General features: G+C 50.2%; 2 protein-coding genes across 3 annotated transcripts in view; one reads left to right on the top strand and one right to left on the bottom strand.

Annotated features, from left to right (window-relative positions):
• GSG1 (germ cell associated 1) overlaps nucleotides 1-2,248 on the top strand; it is a 6,152-nt gene extending 3,904 nt beyond the window's left edge. The window contains exon 5 of the mRNA XM_032391749.1: nucleotides 1,839-2,248. Coding sequence (XP_032247640.1) covers nucleotides 1,839-2,184 — 346 coding nt within the window. The 3' untranslated portion in view covers nucleotides 2,185-2,248. The remainder of the gene's footprint in view (nucleotides 1-1,838) is intronic.
• Nucleotides 2,249-3,010: 762 nt separating this feature from the next.
• The window catches only part of FAM234B (family with sequence similarity 234 member B), a 34,449-nt gene continuing 26,151 nt past the window's right edge, over nucleotides 3,011-11,308 (bottom strand). The window contains exons 10-13 of one of the 2 annotated variants that reach the window (XM_032391720.1): nucleotides 9,725-9,880; nucleotides 7,022-7,139; nucleotides 6,128-6,348; nucleotides 3,011-5,526 (exon numbers count right to left, since the gene is read on the bottom strand). In XM_032391720.1, coding sequence (XP_032247611.1) covers nucleotides 5,521-5,526; nucleotides 6,128-6,348; nucleotides 7,022-7,139; nucleotides 9,725-9,880 — 501 coding nt within the window. In that variant the 3' untranslated portion in view covers nucleotides 3,011-5,520. Of the gene's footprint in view, nucleotides 5,527-6,127; nucleotides 6,349-7,021; nucleotides 7,140-9,724; nucleotides 9,881-11,308 lie in introns of those variants that run through there. The other variant, XM_032391721.1, reaches the window with a different exon arrangement.

Below are 11,308 nucleotides of genomic sequence, written 5' to 3'. Positions count from 1 at the left end.
GGGGGGGGAGAGGGAGAAGCAGGCTTCCCGCCGAGCAGGGAGCCCGATGTGGGGCTCTATCCCAGGACCCTGGGATCATGACCTGAGCCGAAGGCAGATGCCCAACGACTAAGCCACTCAGGCGCCGATGCTCTGTATTTTATACATTTTATGATTCAAGGTATTGAAGGACCGAGAAATGAAGAATTAGCCTTGAGATTTGGTTGGAATTCCATCCCCTGTGAATGGCTGACTCTTCTCCTATAACAGAGTCACTTCTTCCTAGTTCTGCTCTTATTCCATCCCACTGTGTGAGAAATAAAACCTCCCCTACCAGTCATTCCCTAACCCTTAAAGAACTAAGGGGTCAGTTATTTTTGATTTCTCTTAAGAAGAGAGAAGCAGCAACCATGACAAACACATTCGAAGCAAATATCCCCTCTGTTTTAAGAGTTCCTCCCTTCCTGCCCTGAGGAACATGCTCTGTTCACTGCGCACATGCCACCTTGGGCCTGCATTACGGTCTGGAGTCAGTGTGAAGTACTTTACCAGCGCTGGAAACACACGGCGCTGGGCTCCAGTTTCCATGCTGACGGAGGCAATCTGGAAGCCTATCCATGTCTGTTAGGAGATCCTATCCCCTTGTCTCATGATAGAACATGTGCTATTGGATTCGGGCGTCTTTGGGCTATTCCAAAACCAGCCCCCAGAGCTTATGTTCCAGACACACGGTTTTGCACCTTTTGTCTGTCTGTAAGCCGTTGTTGACATGACACGTGCAGAGCTCAGGCTACCCCGCTCCCAGCCGAAGCATCCCCAGCCTGAGTCGGCTGAGTCTGTCAGGGGCAGCAGATAGGAACACGCAGCGCCAGCGTGTGGCCTGGCTTTACCCATCACCTGACCTCATGAAATTCCTCACTAACCTCACACAACTTCCTGTTTCCTGGGCTTCCCAGAATCATGGGGAGATTTAGGGGTTGACTTTCCAAGTTTTTAGGAATGCGTTTGATATAGTTCCCTGGTGGTTTGTTTTGTTTTGTATTTTCTTTGTTGAATCCATCCAGCTTCTCTTAAATCTCCAGCTTCTCTTCCATCCATTTTAAACTCCCGTAAGCCAAGAACTGCACTGTTTTCCCAAGAGGCAAATTCTGCTGGTACAACGTATAATACCTCCAGGTTTGTAGTGAGTGTTGCCTGAACGAATGACATGCAGAGGCTCAACTTTGTGGCCCCTAAGATAGCTAAAAAACCTCACAACAGAAGAAGATGGAAGAGGAATGATCACTCCTAGCATCTGATCTGAGTGAAGGAAAATCTTGGGCAGGGTGTGTGTGTGTTTGTGTGTGTGTGTGTGTGTGTGTGTGTGTGTGTGTTGGGTGGGTGTGGGGTGCTGCACTGGGCTACGTCCACTCTATACAGCTGAGCTATCGGTCTGTGAATCTTGGGAGATCACAAGGGTAACCGCAGGTGGGGAAACCGTAGTCCAGAAAATTGTATGTGTGTGCGCGCGTGTTCTATGTATATAGAAAAGGCACACCAGGAATGAAAGAGCACAGTGCTGACAGCTAATCAATCCAGTGAAAACCAGTCTGCTAAACTCCTAGTCTGACTTGCAACACTACAAGAGTCATTCTCTTTGACTGCAAAACATTCAGAACATATCCTACTAAGCCAGACCAAATTCAGGCCTCTGGCCCACAGTGCTTTCCCCACAGCACGGCGGAAGGGAACACGCGCCGGTCCCTGAATCCCTAAGGGGCATCAGCCTAGTTTACCAGCAGGAAGCGATCGTATTTTTCTCTCAAACCTGGACGTAGGTCAGATTCTGACTGTCCCATTTTTTTGTTGTTCATCCCTAGCACGGCCTGGCTTTCCTTCACCGGCTGCATGGCGTCAGCGGTCACCACCTTCAACACATACACCCAGCTGGTGCTGGAGTTCAAGTGCAAGCACAGTAGGAGCTTCAAAGGCAAGCTGAGTTGCCCGCCGCACCACCACCAGTGCTTCCTTGAGCAGCCGTCCTGTGCAGCCCCCACGGGGCGTCCTCTGACCACCTACCACCAGCACCACCCTCAGCCCGTCCGCTCAGTCACTGAAGGAGCTGACTTCTACTCAGGCCTACACCACAAGGGATTTCAGCACGAACCCAGCCAGAGGCTAAAGGAAGAGATGGCTGGGTCATCCGTAGAGGAAGAACTGTGTTAGAAGTAGTCAGGTTTAGAGGGCAGGCGGAACCCAACCTTCCATGTTCATTTGCTATCAACACGTACTGAAGCCAGAGTCTGTCTCTTGAGCATGGTTTTCACAGGTTCGGGACAAGCATATCTAAAGTGCAGGTCCAAAGGGGTGCATGCCAGGGCACCACTGCCCCGCCTCCTTCCCAGCGCTTTCCTTCCCTTCCCATGTCTCGTTTCACCACCCCCCTCTCCCATGTTCAGAATCACCCCCTCTCCTTTACTGATGGCTTGTTAGGTGCCAGGTTCCGGGCTCAGCAGCGGAGACGAAAAAGAGAAGTAGAATCCAGTTCCTGCCCTTTAGGGGCTTCTCCATCTGGCCCTCTAGCTGGGATTTGGAGGAATGCAGGCGGGCAACTCAACAGTCATCCATGGTGGCTCAGCCTTCCCTGGTGCACTTGACTTTTCCTAGAAGTCATAGAATGGAAGACAAAGAGGCCCTCCTGGGACCTTGGGCATGTAGGACAGATGTCCTCCACACTGCCTATTACAGTGTCCCACACCCACGTGGTAGGGACCCAATGGAAGTTTAAATATTAATCTAGAAGCCACCAGGGGACTAGTATACACGAGAAGGCCCCCACAGCATGCAGGGACAGGTCCACTTCCAGAAATGGTCCACTGTAGTTATTCATAGGGGATTTATGGTAAGGGACACTTCCACAATGAACAAGGCCACAGCATACACTCCCCTCTGGATCCCCAACTCACCCACCCACCTGTTCTTCCTCTTTTCCATAAGGGAAAACAAACCATGGCGATGGCTAAGAAGAATGAGAATGACACACAAGTGTGTTTCCTATACATAGTATTTATTTGTTCTCCAACAATTCACATTTTAAATAGTGCTTCCTGACAATATACCAGCTGGCTCTTCTGTAGGATGGACAATAAAAGTAGCAATTCACATTCAAGGGGGTTGGTATCGGCACACCCGACTGGGAGGGGGAGTAGACAGCATCTGGGGGTTGGGGGGATGCTGTCTAGGTGGAAGGGGCTATCAGGATAGCAAGGAGGAGAGCTTGGGAGAAGGAAGATCCTTATACCTGCACGAGTCACTGCTATCCCTAAGTGGCAGTCACACTGGCCTTGCTTGAGTGGGGGAAGGAAGGAGCTCTTCCTATCTTAGAGGTCCGGCTGGGTGGGTGCCTACCAGGAGAAGGGAGTGCCGGGACACGCCTGACAGGCTAGCACCCACGCTGGACAGATGAAGCTTCCGCAGTCCTCGGCCACCATTCCAACCCTCTACCCTGGCTGCAGGAGGGAGGGGAAACCTAGAGCCTGTCCTGTGTCTGGCAAAAATGGATTCAAACTTCTGAGAGTCAAAACAATCTATGTTAAGTTAGTTTGTAAACACACCATGAAGAATTTAGGGACTGATGCTCTTCTAGCTTCCTCTTATTTCTGGGACTCACCCGGTATAGACACCATCTTCTACCCAAAAAGATCCCCCCCCCCCCCCCCGCAAGACCAGGCCCTTGGTAAACGACTTTGCATTTTACTCCTCTACCTAAAGTGGCTTTCCCAGAAAGCCTCAACATGGTGAAGAACGAGGGTGAGATGTAGATGGCTCAGCCTGGGCCACAGGACCACAAGTCAAGTTTTAGCTCTTCAGTCAACTATAAATTAGTCCTTAGAGTCCTCTACTAGGCTAAGCAAGATCCTAGGCTCTTCTACCCAAGCAGATTCAAACTCTAGAAGTGAATCTAAAATCATCCCTATTCTCTTGGGTATCCTCTAATTGTTCCCCCAAGTTTACAAAGTTACAAAGTGTTGAAACCAAATTTGCTTTCAGGGTCTTAAGGCAAGGGGGTGCCCAGAAACCTGGCAGGCCAATCTGCTATTGCTACCAATACGTTATGTCACAATGCCTACCATTGGGCAAATAATACATATCCCTTCAAATCTGGGATCCCTAAATTTCTGTAATCTCTAAATTTTTCTGGACTCCCTTTACTAAAACAAGCTAAAAAGATACAGGCCCAAGTAAAGACAGAACCTGAGTTGCACTCGGGTATGACCTATCAAAATTATTCAAGAAGAAAAGCAGTTCTCCACCAGCTAACGTGGGATTTTCTGCTATATAAACAATGACCTAGAAGTTTAGGAGAGAACTTAACAGAAGCAACATTTATGGAAGAAGGGAGAAGCAAGCATTGGAAATAATTCTAAAGAACTCAACCAATTATAAAAGAGTATTTACAAAGGAATTTTCTCAAAATACCGTGTTTTCCAAGGCTCTACAAGGAAGGAGATGTGCAGGCAAAATGGCTGCTTACGGGACTCAAGGAGCAAGAATAAAAATCCAGAAACAGCTTTGCTCTCATGCAAGCAAAGCAAAAATACCTCTGAATAAAAGAGGGCAACTGAGAGGCAGGATGGAGGACGGCCCACAGGAGATGCTAGGAGACCAAGAGAGCAAAGTGGAGATGAGGCCGGGACAAGCTACCTGGCTGAATGGTTCCTGACTTCACAGAGCCAGGGCAGCGCGCACACGAGCGCTTCAGAAGTTACTGCGGGGAAAAGGCCATGCTGGCCGGGCCAATCAGGACCCCGAAATGCCACACGGACCACGCAGAGGCTGCTCACAAACTCTGATGCTCTTGCTCCCCTTCTGACAGGAATGTGGTGGTGCTCATGGTCACCGAGTATGTAGAGATGGAAAGTTCGGGAGGCGGGAGGCTATGGAAGATAAAAGATGGGAATGCAAGGATGGCTCCCTCAGCCTCCCACTGTCTGTGTCTCCCTGCCGCTAGTGTGGGAAGAAGCCAAGGTACGGGCGGTGAGAGAACACGGAGGGAAAGGACCAGTGGCCGTGAACAGAGGCAGGGCACTGGAAGTCCTAAGTCTCAAACAAGCCAAGTGTTATCTCAGAAGGACAAGAAACTGGGCCCCTGGAGCTTAGAGCAGATCGAGCAACTATGTCATCCCAACACCAACACACACACACAGGTGGCATAACGCAAAACAAAGTGTTCCAGGGAAGAACCTCACCGGAATCTCCCAGCAGGAGTTTATAAATTAGACACACAAAAAATAAACGGTAAGAGTCACATTTCCAAACTATCCGTGGAGTGCCTAGCAGGGGCTAATGCAGGGACTGTAAAGGTAGGTCAGATACCCCAGCCAAACGGATCGTGCTGTCATCCGAGAACTCCAACGCGCCCTCGAAGTGCTTTGTGACAATCACGCAGAGCCGGTGAAATGAGGTTGAAGTCTTCCTTCTCTCCAAAGAACTGACGTGACGCTGCTGGGAGAGAGACGGTACCACTCTCTTCACTTCTTCTGAGATGGAAGATTCCTCAGACTATATCTAGGGGAAAGAGTGCAGGTATCAGCGACTTTCATTCTTTTCATGACAGAGAAATGGAGGAAACCCAAAGGTCAGGCTATTTCTCTACTCTTCTGTCCTTTTGTCTAGCCCCGATAGTTCGTAAGTCCTTCCAGAAAGATCCAGGAAGTTTGTTTTCTCCATGACAAACTCTTGAACATTGAACTAGACCATAGTATTTGAGGGCTGGGAGGTTAGCATTTTGAGCAAGATAATCCTTTGGAGTATGTAACTTTCACAAATGTTGCACGATGTTAGCATCTCTAGCGCCCCCCCGCCCCAGAAAATACCGGTCATATCCACCCCCTCAGTCACTGAGATAATAGACACCATGACCCCACATTTCCAAGTGTCCCCTAAGGGCGATGGTACCATTCCCAGCTAAAAACAACTGAGTACCATTTCTGAATGGTCATAAAGCACCCTAAGAAAATAGAGCTGCTCTTGAACAACTGGTTCTTGACACCCAGCTAATCAAAAAGGCTCCTACTCCCCGCTGCTTTCTAGAGAACAAAGCTGGGGTTGGTAGCCTTTGCCCCAAACGCATAGTAGTAATCAAATATATCTTTCAGAAGAGATTCACCTGGTGGGGAGGATCAACAAACTTTATCCTAGAGAGGAATCTTCGCAGCTCCCCACGGCCGATTTTGGGGGTGGTGTCCTCAAGCTGCACCACCTGGCCTTCCATCAGCGCCCACCGTAGACTAAGCTTGCTGACCACCAGGGCTGCTGGATGGCCTTCGGAGCTTGGCCCCGTTGTCCTGGTAACATAAAAGGCATCTTTCCAGAGGTCGTTAATTCCAACTGAGGAAGGACAAAAACAAGAGCAATTAACGAGGACAGAAAATTTCTGCTAACAGGAGAGTGGCTTGACTCAGCAACTAGCTTCTTTCATTCATTTACTCCTCATTAATTCAGACACGAAGTTTATTGAGCACCTAATAAATGCCTGGCACCGAGCTAGACAGCGGGTGCACAGTGGGGAATGACAGGATGCCGGCCAAGCAGCACATTCCCCTCGGTCTTTAGACCTTTCCTTTTCTGAAGCTGTTTCTGAGAAAGCCCCAAATCAGGAAACGAGGATATGTCAACTGTGGTGACAACAGGGCAGAAAAGCGAGCACAGTGGACTAGAACTTCTGAGACTTCCCAGACTGTCCGTACACGGTCACAGAAGCTATCGGCCTCGCCAGCACTTACTGTGCTTAACACGGGTGTTGTAATAAAAAGGGTCTCAATTCCTAATTACCACTCTTCAATGCCCACTGAATAATGTTTTATGCTAATACTGAAAAACAACTCGCTCAGATCTGGTCAGAGGATTCTGTAGGACGCACGGGAGGGGCTCAACGTCCCCACCCCCCGCTGCTGTTCGAAGGCACACGTCCGTCCCTCGGTGAGACAAGGGTATGCTCACGCACAGCCAGCACACCTTCTCCCCTCATCCGTACGCAGCCCCTACCGGCACTGGGACTCACCCTCGGAAGCCGTCACCGTGCCCGTGGCGTTGGCCAGATCCAGAAGGATAGAGGGGAATGCTGGATGCAGGAGGTAAAGGTGGTGAAGGCTGGGTGGCCCAGTTCCTGGGATGACATCCTGACAATGAGAAGCAAGAGGGAAGAACGTAGGTAACTCTGCGTTCCCACATGTGACAGGCCTCCGATGAAAAGGGCAGAGGAGACCGTGGTGATTACTCATTCCTCTCAGATGCTATGATCTGACCCCAACTACAAGCATGCGTTTGAGAGAAACTCCCATATACAAAAGACATATTTCAGAGAGCTCAAAACAGACTAATCACTAACTTCGTCAAACCACTAGGGTAGAAAACGCCTTCTCCCTTATGAGAAGAAAAAAAGAATGGAAATGTGCATGCCCTGGGTGGGTAGGGGGTGGGATCCAAGCCTTCTGCCTGTGGGAGTATCAGAACACTGGGTCATCTCTTGCTTCGTGGTGAGGCTTCATGGACACAAAATGCATACATGAAAAGACATCTCTCACTGGATATGAAAGCCAATTGCAAGTATCAAGCTAAAAGCGCAAAAATCTTCTCAGTTCCTGAAACAAAGAGAAAACTGTCCAGACAGAAGCAAATCATTAATTATACAACAAAAATTCCAATTCCAAGTGGCAGTCTCCAGAGTCCCAACAGCAGAAGAAATACCCACTGGAACTGCCTCCACCAGCCTGACCCCGGTGCAGGGAGGACGTTCGGCTCTCACACATGTGTGCAGCCCAGCCACGCACGGGTTAGTAAGTGACTGCTCTACCGAGCTCCCCGAGTACCTCCCCCACCCCGGGACCATCCTGGACCCCACTAGTGGAGGAAACGGGAATCCCATTTTCTTAGCATAAGAAGTCCACGAAGTGAGGAGAAACACAGGCGGGACGCTTGCAGCCACACTCCCACCACATGCCACGAAGCACAAGAGGGCATTTTCCCCGTACCCTCAGGATCCCAAACCTGACAGGACTGACTTCTGACTCTGTCCACATGACAAGCAAAGAGCCAAACTCCCTCCTCACTGCCCAGGGAATGGAGCCCAAATTCCTTAGCCTGAAAGCCAAGGCCTTACAACATTTAACCCAAATCTGCCTTTTCCAGCCTCTTCCATTATTCACCTGCCTGGCCGAGCTTCAGGAATGTCTGACTGTAACCTCTGATCTCTCTAACCTCTGCCAACCCTACTTCCCCGAGACTGTCTAACCATTCTCTGGAGCCCATTTCCACGTGTGAAAACAACCCTCGTCCTTAGATCCCACATCTGAATGCTGCCCCTTTTACGAAAAGCTCCCCAATTGCACCCGACAAAGTACCCCTCCCTTTGTGCTTCCACCTAAACTTCTTATTTGTGCTTCAGTTACAGCATCTGTAACATGCCTGTGTTTTGTGGTGATTTATAGATACTTACATTGGAGAGTCACCTCTTCTAATCCCCTCATTTTATTAAGTGAGGAAACCAGAAGTTAACATGTCAGGTAAACTATCCGTGGGCACATGTTAGGGCAGGGCAGAGTTAGGACTATAATCGAGATTTTGAGTAAATCTGATCCTCAAAATGAGGGAATATGTTAGCATCTCCATTGATGGATAAAGAGCACGGGGCTCAGAAAAGTTAGGTGGCCAACTTTTGTCCAAGAGTGCACGGTTGATGAATTCAGGATTCTTCATCCTTCCGGGTCCCCCCAGCATCCAGGGACCGTCTGCCTTCTCTGCTAGAGCACCAGCACTGTTTCCAGTCTATCCTTAGGTCCCTACAGAGAACGCAGTGCCTGGCACAGAGCAGGTGCTGGTCAAGATAGGTTTCACTGAGGGGCACCTGGGTGGCTCAGTCGGTTAAGCGTCTGCCTTCAGCTCAGGGGTCCTGGGATTGAGTCCCACATCGGGCCCCCTGCTCTGCGGGGAGCCTGCTTCTCCTTCTCCCTCTCCCTCTGCCCCTCCCCCCTCTTGTGCACTCTCCCTCTCTTTCTTGTCTGCTCGCTCTCTATCTCAAATAAATAAATAAAATCTTTAAAAAAAAGATATGTTTCATTGAACCAACTCAGGGTGGATCTTACCGAAAACTCCCAGGCACCTATTCTAGGTGGTACCCTGCCTCATCAACCCCATTAAAATACTGCAGAATAGCATTTAAGACTTTTGAAAATCTGCCTTCTGGGCATCGGACCTTCTCTCCTATTATTCCCCCAGGTGAACCCTCAGCCTCAGCCCTGTCATCGTCCTCTCCAGCTGCCTGGCCATCCCTGCCCCACACCGCTTCTGCAGACTCAGTTTATTCACCTCGAAGCCCAGCCTCACCCACCATGAAACCTCCTCTGCCCATTCCAGATGAGTCACAGTTACTTCTCTTTGACTATAGCACATGTGAATCATCTGGAAATTTGGACCTAGCGTCTTGAGAGGACTTATGCTTCATCTAGCCTCCCAGTGTTGGCGGCTGTAGCCAGGGTCTGCTGTCAGCTTTCACAGTGCTTGGCTGAAAGGCAAGGCCAGAGCAAGCGGAGCTCAGGAGGAAGCAGGTTCAGCCTTGCGCACTCGGGTGCTGCTGTGCTGTACCCACACCCACTTGGACGCGTGGCTTCTCCACTAACCCCTCCAGACCCAGGCAGCCCCGCAGAGCGGCTGTCATCTCACCAAGTGACAAAACGACCCCCACCCCACGCCCGCCAGGCTCACTCACAGAATTGGAAGATGCAGCTGACATCCCTTCAGCCCAGAAGAGGAAGACAGACTTCTGGTCCGAAGTAACTGCTGAGGTGGTTGGCGTCTCTTTCATGTGACAGGGAACACTGTAACTCCAGGTAATGGAGCCTGAGTCCCCATCCACCACCATCATCTGCGAGAGAGAAGACAGTGAGTACAGCCCACCTTCAGAAAGGCAGCAGGCTGGGACGCCTGGGGGGCTCAGTCGTTCAGCAACCGGCTCTTGATTTCGCCTCAGATCTTGATCTCAGGGTTGTGAGATGGAGCCCCACGGCGGGCTCTGCACCAGGCACGGAGCCTGCTCAAGATTCTCTCTCTCCCTCTCCTTCTGCCTCTCCCCCTGCTCCCTCTCCTTCTGCCCCTCCCCCCACTCCCTCTCAAAAAAAAGGAAGCAGGTCAAGAAAACACACAAAAGAATGAAAAACCACATATATTAACAGGTTGAGCTTACTACATGTGAACAAACTGGGCATGCAGAGAGCATTAAACAGCGATGAGGGACCAGACCTGGTTTTCTGTAGCCCTTGTCCCCATTTAGTAGAGTTTAAAGGTCTGCTAAATCCTTGAGTGGGACGGGGACAGTATAAAGCAACCAATCCTCCTCTCATTCTGCAGATGACGGAATGGCCGCTCGGGGACAGGATGGAACTCAAGACCGTTCGGTGTCTGCGGCAGTCCTCCTCCAGAGAGAGCAGCCCTTTGGAGGGGAGGCGCCGTAACGAGAGGCCCACAGCAGCGCCGCCTGCCCGCTCCCTCCCTCCCACGACCACAGCGCCCACCGAGGGGACGGCGACTGAGTGGATGCCTGTGCAAGGTGCTGTGCTGCAGGCTTTATGGGTTCGACTCCTGGGTGTCACACACACGGGGCTCAGCCCCAGGCTGGTCTCAAATTCAAAAGAGCGCACTGAGACAGGCAAACAAATAAACTAAGAGAAAATATATTCCTCTGTAGCATCTCTCACAGGATAATGAAGGGCACTGAGCTCATAAACCCTGGCCACACTTCTATCTCCTTTTCACCCCCAAATACCTCGCACCTCATCGTTTTAGAGCCTCTCCTTGGCCCAAATCCACAAGAAACTCCCGCCCACCCCCAGCCCCTGTCTTAACGGCCCCTCTCCTCGGTGTCTGTTCTTGGGTAAGTAGAAGGCCTGCACCCCTGTCAACAACCACTTCCTTACTCTTCCAGCCCCTCGGTCCGGCCCTCCTGTGTCCATGCTCAGACCTGGAGAGATAGACTCCCCGAAGCCAGCAGTTCAAGATTCCCTTTGGTAGTTTGAGAGAAAAGTCTTGACACATCACACTAAAAAACTGTATCCAGTCACACACATTATTTAACTGTCATAATAACCCTATGAAGACAGGTAATATTATCACCCCCACTTTACAGACATAGAATCCGCAGTTAGGTGAGATTATGTAATTTGCCCAAGGCCGCCGATAAGCAGTGGAGCCAGGATTAAATTCCAGGTCCAAACCCTCAGCCTCTCATCTCTTAATCAAGCTACACATATATGTATACCCTTCTCCCTTAATCCTGCTGGGAATGCCAATGAAAATT

The sequence above is a fragment of the Phoca vitulina genome, unplaced genomic scaffold (assembly GCF_004348235.1).
Source record: "Phoca vitulina isolate PV1807 unplaced genomic scaffold, GSC_HSeal_1.0 scaffold64, whole genome shotgun sequence".
NCBI classification, from domain to species: domain Eukaryota; kingdom Metazoa; phylum Chordata; class Mammalia; order Carnivora; family Phocidae; genus Phoca; species Phoca vitulina.
Note: the sequence above shows the minus strand (reverse complement) of the source record. Positions and strands in the feature narration are given on the sequence as shown.